This window comes from Melanotaenia boesemani, chromosome 11, assembly GCF_017639745.1.
Source record: "Melanotaenia boesemani isolate fMelBoe1 chromosome 11, fMelBoe1.pri, whole genome shotgun sequence".
Classification (NCBI taxonomy): domain Eukaryota; kingdom Metazoa; phylum Chordata; class Actinopteri; order Atheriniformes; family Melanotaeniidae; genus Melanotaenia; species Melanotaenia boesemani.
This window is the reverse complement of record NC_055692.1, coordinates 7,765,129-7,769,791: the sequence shown is the minus strand read 5'-3', so window position 1 is coordinate 7,769,791 and position 4,663 is coordinate 7,765,129. Positions and strand designations below refer to the sequence as shown.

Sequence of the window (4,663 nt, the reverse complement as noted above, 5' to 3'; positions counted from 1 at the left end):
GGACGGCTGTAAAACTGTAAAATAGCATACTCGTCAGAGCCAATATGGCTACTTCAGTATCACAGTCACTTTCGACGTCTGGTTTGTAACGGGTCTGACATTTTAATTGTAGAAAAGTAATTTATATAAAGTATCCATTTACATTTAACCAATATATTAAAATGTACCTATATTATATCCCATAGTTTATTAATTTTATACCATCTTTGATTTTATCCAAAAATTAGGCTATGTTTTTTATGTTTTAAATGCCTACCTAAATCATCAAAAGTTCATAATCTGCAAACCAGTCCTAAAAGTAGACATCTCTCAAATACACTGCGTGTATTCATTCTTATTGTAATTACCAATTTAAAGTTGGCTATTAATTTAGTTCCATATATTGTCATTGTAAATTGGGAAACTGAATTATTTGTTGTTGTCGTTGCTTTAAAAAAACAAAACAAACAAACAAACAAACTAAAACAAAACAAAAAAAAAAACTATTTAACAGCACTCATCAATAACACCTAATCGTTAGTCCTATACATATTCAAAATGAACTAAATATAAACAAAATATTCTTATATTTATATATATATATATATATATATATATATATATATATATATATATATATATATACCTGGATAGCAGAGGCATTTTGGCCTAATCTGGGCTAGTTATTGGCACAAATAGCTCATGAAACTTGAAATATGACAACTATTGCGAGGGCCAGGCATCGCTCAAAGCCCCAAAGATACAGCTACAGGTATGTTATAAAACCATATAAACGTTAGTTAATTAAATAGTAAGCATTTAAATATTAAAATAAATTTTGTTTTGAGTTTGAAATAAAACAGTTTTGCACAGTAAAATAATCTAATATATATATTCTTCTTGGCCTACCTGTTTCAGACCTGAAGATAGCCAAGAATGATAATCTGTTATAGTTGTAAAGCTTTTTAAACGCAATTCTAATTAATAGGCCTACGTTTTATTTTATCCTTTCGTGCAAGACAGCCATGCACAACAGAATGGGTGTGAAATGGCTTTGGCAGTTCATGTATAAAGACAAGTACCATTGGCTTCCATGTCTGAAAAATCAATAACAGGCGTCCTGACCCCCATGGTCGCTGTTTCCCAGCTGCCCCATAACCCTAAAGAACTCCCCAACTCCCCCTTCAAGTAAAAACCCTTCACCCCTCTATTCATTGTAAATAACTGTTCAAACTCACAATGCGCTCTGGGCCGTTTCATTCAGTTGCACAACTTCCCTGCATTTTCATTGGTCTCTTGAGGATGCGGTGACAGCGGATTGGAGGAAACTTTCTCCTGGAGTCCACACACCCCCATCTCGCAGATATCCGTGCTCCGGTGCCACTGGTATTCCAGTTGTTTTCACATCCCCTTACTAACAAAGAGACTCAAGGCTGCTGTTTTACTTCTCAGTGAGTGATGCGCAAATAACAACTGACGCTACAGCACATCAAGGCGTGAGATAACAAGCTCAGACTTTTGGAAAAATAGGAGAGTTTGAACTATTTCAGACGTTACACTAAACTTTGAGAGTGAAAATGGTGTCGGCTGGACTGGAGATCTTGGGACTTTCGATGTGCGTAATCGGCTCGCTTCTGGTGATGGTAGCGTGCGGGCTTCCTATGTGGAAGGTGACGGCTTTCATTGAGGCCAACATCGTAGTGGCTCAGACAATCTGGGACGGTTTGTGGATGTCGTGTGTGGTCCAGAGCACTGGCCAGATGCAGTGCAAGGTGCACGACTCCGTCCTCGCCCTCACCCACGATCTACAGGCGGCCAGAGCGCTCACCATCATCTCCTCTGTGATGGGTGTGCTGGGTCTCATGGTTGTGATTGCTGGGGCACAGTGCACCAACTGCATCCGTACTGAGTATGTCAAAGCTCGGGTGGTGAACGCCGGCGGGATAATCTACATCATCAGTGGTTTGTTTGTGCTGGTACCCCTTTGCTGGATGGCCAACAACATCATATCGGACTTCTACAATCCACAAGTGCCCGCGTCCAAGAAGAGAGAGATCGGCGCTGCGCTCTACATTGGCTGGGCAGCCACAGCTCTGCTACTGATCGGAGGGACTTTGCTGTGCTGCTCCTGTCCCTCCAGCGGAAACTCGGGATACTCAGTAAAGTATGCACCGACCAAGAGAGCCACGCAGAACGGGGACTATGACAAGAGGAATTATGTTTAGCTACGTGGTTCACAGCAGCCGCGGTGCGTAAAAGTGACCTGCAGCTTTTTAAAAACTGTTGTTTTTTTTTTTACAAACATTGTTTTTGCACCTGCAACTTTTTTTCCTTCTTTTTGGTTCGTTTTTTTTTTTTTTTTTTTTTTAGAAATTTGAACTTTGAAATCAGTCGAAGAACCTCTGCTGTTTTTACACTGGTCCTGCAATATCCAATGGCCACATATTTACACATTATTATTATTATTATTGTGTCTACAGGAAATAAAAAAAGACTATCAGCCGCAAGAGGTAACTCACAACAAAAAAGGAGTATATTTGTTAGGTACCTGCTTTTGTAAATCTTCGAAATTTTTAGTATTTTGAATTATTTGGTGTTTAAACACAATGTTTTTATAATTTCTAGAGGAAGTCTTGCCACCGAAAGTATACTCTTTTTTTATCCTCGATGTGCATTGTCAGCACAAAGTTGTACAGTAGGCCTGAGAATGGCTGCACTCCCACACATCCAAAGCCCAATTTGCAAAGGGGAACGACACTTGACATTGTTGTTCGATAACAACCGGAGAAGAAATAAATGCACATACATTAAAGCCCCAATACATCTCAGACAAGGTTTTTTGTGTGTTTTTGGTTTTAAGGCTCAGAAGGGTGAATGAAATTCGCTGTCGTATTCTGGATTTTTAGATTCCAAACAGCTTGGGACATAGGCTACATTAACATGTACAGTCCGTTTTTACGCACCTGCACTGAGCACCTGTAAAGATGTATTTTTATTTTTAATTATTTTAATTTTTTTTTATTATTGTCTGTGCAGGAAGTAATTTGTCTTTCCATAAATTCCAGGAATAATTTTTTTTGTTATGTTGACTTTTGATGTAATGATTCTTTATTCACATATATGAAGATGCAATATTGTTTCATTTTATTAAGATTAAACTGAATATATTGTTTCAACCCTTAAAGTGTGTTCTTAAAACAAAACGACCGACAACTGTGACGGTTTGCAGAGACAGGAGTGTGCGTAAAACATGCCGTTCCCACCATGAATCCATAAACCAACCCCCACGGCGGGAGAAAGTATTTTGGTTATCCATAGAAATCCAGATGACAATGCCCATTCAGCTAGAGTGGGGCTCTGCTGTTCAACTCACAATACTCCCCCCACCCACCCAACACCACCCCCACCCTCATTTCAGACCACCCCCTCCCATCCTCCTTATCTGCAGCCACTGAAAAGCCCTTAAATTAAAACTATGGTGAAGCTGCTGGGATCGTCTTCCTGCAAGTCATTCGGCCCCATCTCCCTGCACCAGGATAAGATATATGGGCTCCATGAGAAATGATAACACATAGTCAGTTCACTTCATGGGCACCACAGTTGCTCAATTGCTGTGGATGATATGCAGTAATGTAGGTCACAAAGTTAAAGGTCTGTTGAACTTGTGTTAACAGCAGGAAAACACGAGAAATTTAAGTTAGAGTTGAAGCACCATGGTTTGAAACTGTGACTGGATTACAAGAGCTTAACCATACTTGTTTTGCCTGGTGACTTAAGAATCTTAGCAGGTCATATGCCCTCTTAAATGTTGAAAATAGGAAGTCTGCATACAGTCAGGAGAGAGTTTTAGGCAAATTGTGGACTCCAAAGGAGAAATGTAATTTGTAATGTGAGGCCCACATTTGGTATGGTGGTTTTATAGACCATCCAATCTAGTTATCACTGAGGCAAAAAGGTTTATTTATTAAATATCACACTCACACTTAACAGATATTTTGAAACTGTACAACACAAAGTTGAAACAATACTAATCAATGTATTGAGGTGGAGACATGATAAGGACACTGGTGGAGTTTGCTCAGTTGAAACAGACGGATGAGAAAAAGAAACATTATCTTACTGCAGAAATTTTAGCAGTAGCTGTCCAATCAGATTTGAAAAGGAGGAATTGATTTATATAATAACTAAGATTTAAAAATAAATAATTTTTAAAGTTAGCAACAAATGCAGATATCTTTTTTTGTCTATTTAGACATCCTTTGTTCTAAACTGAATATTCTTTTGGAGTAGAAAGAATAAAGAATAAACTACAACTGTAAATGTGAGTTACCCTCTGTGAATAGTTTTAAATTTGTTGGAGCATCCCAAATGAGTAAAATGTGTATGTAGGAACAAAGGAAACAATGTTGAGCAGGTAAGAGTTGCCTACAGGAAGAACTCGGTCTGCATGGGTTTTCTACTCCCTGGAAGTTGCAATGTGATCTGCCTCAGTGAAATGTTTTTATGGGATTCTTAGTTGCAGTGCTCTGGTCACAATACATGAAGTGACACAATGCACAAGCATGTGTGTAAGTATGTGTGTGTGCAAGTGATGTGTTGAGCCTATGTATGTGAGAGTGTTGAAGGGGTGAAAGGAGGTAGGGGGGAGCTTTAAAAAAAAGCCCTCATTCCACTGAGAAGAGAG

General features: G+C 38.9%; 1 protein-coding gene across 1 annotated transcript; it reads left to right on the top strand.

Moving 5' to 3' along the window:
• Nucleotides 1–1,335: 1,335 nt before the first annotated feature.
• Nucleotides 1,336–3,155, top strand: cldn5a (claudin 5a). The gene has a single exon (XM_042000610.1). The coding sequence runs from the start codon at nt 1,557–1,559 to the stop codon at nt 2,202–2,204; it is 648 nt and encodes a 215-aa protein (XP_041856544.1). The 5' UTR covers nt 1,336–1,556; the 3' UTR covers nt 2,205–3,155.
• The last annotated feature ends 1,508 nt before the right edge of the window (nt 3,156–4,663 follow it).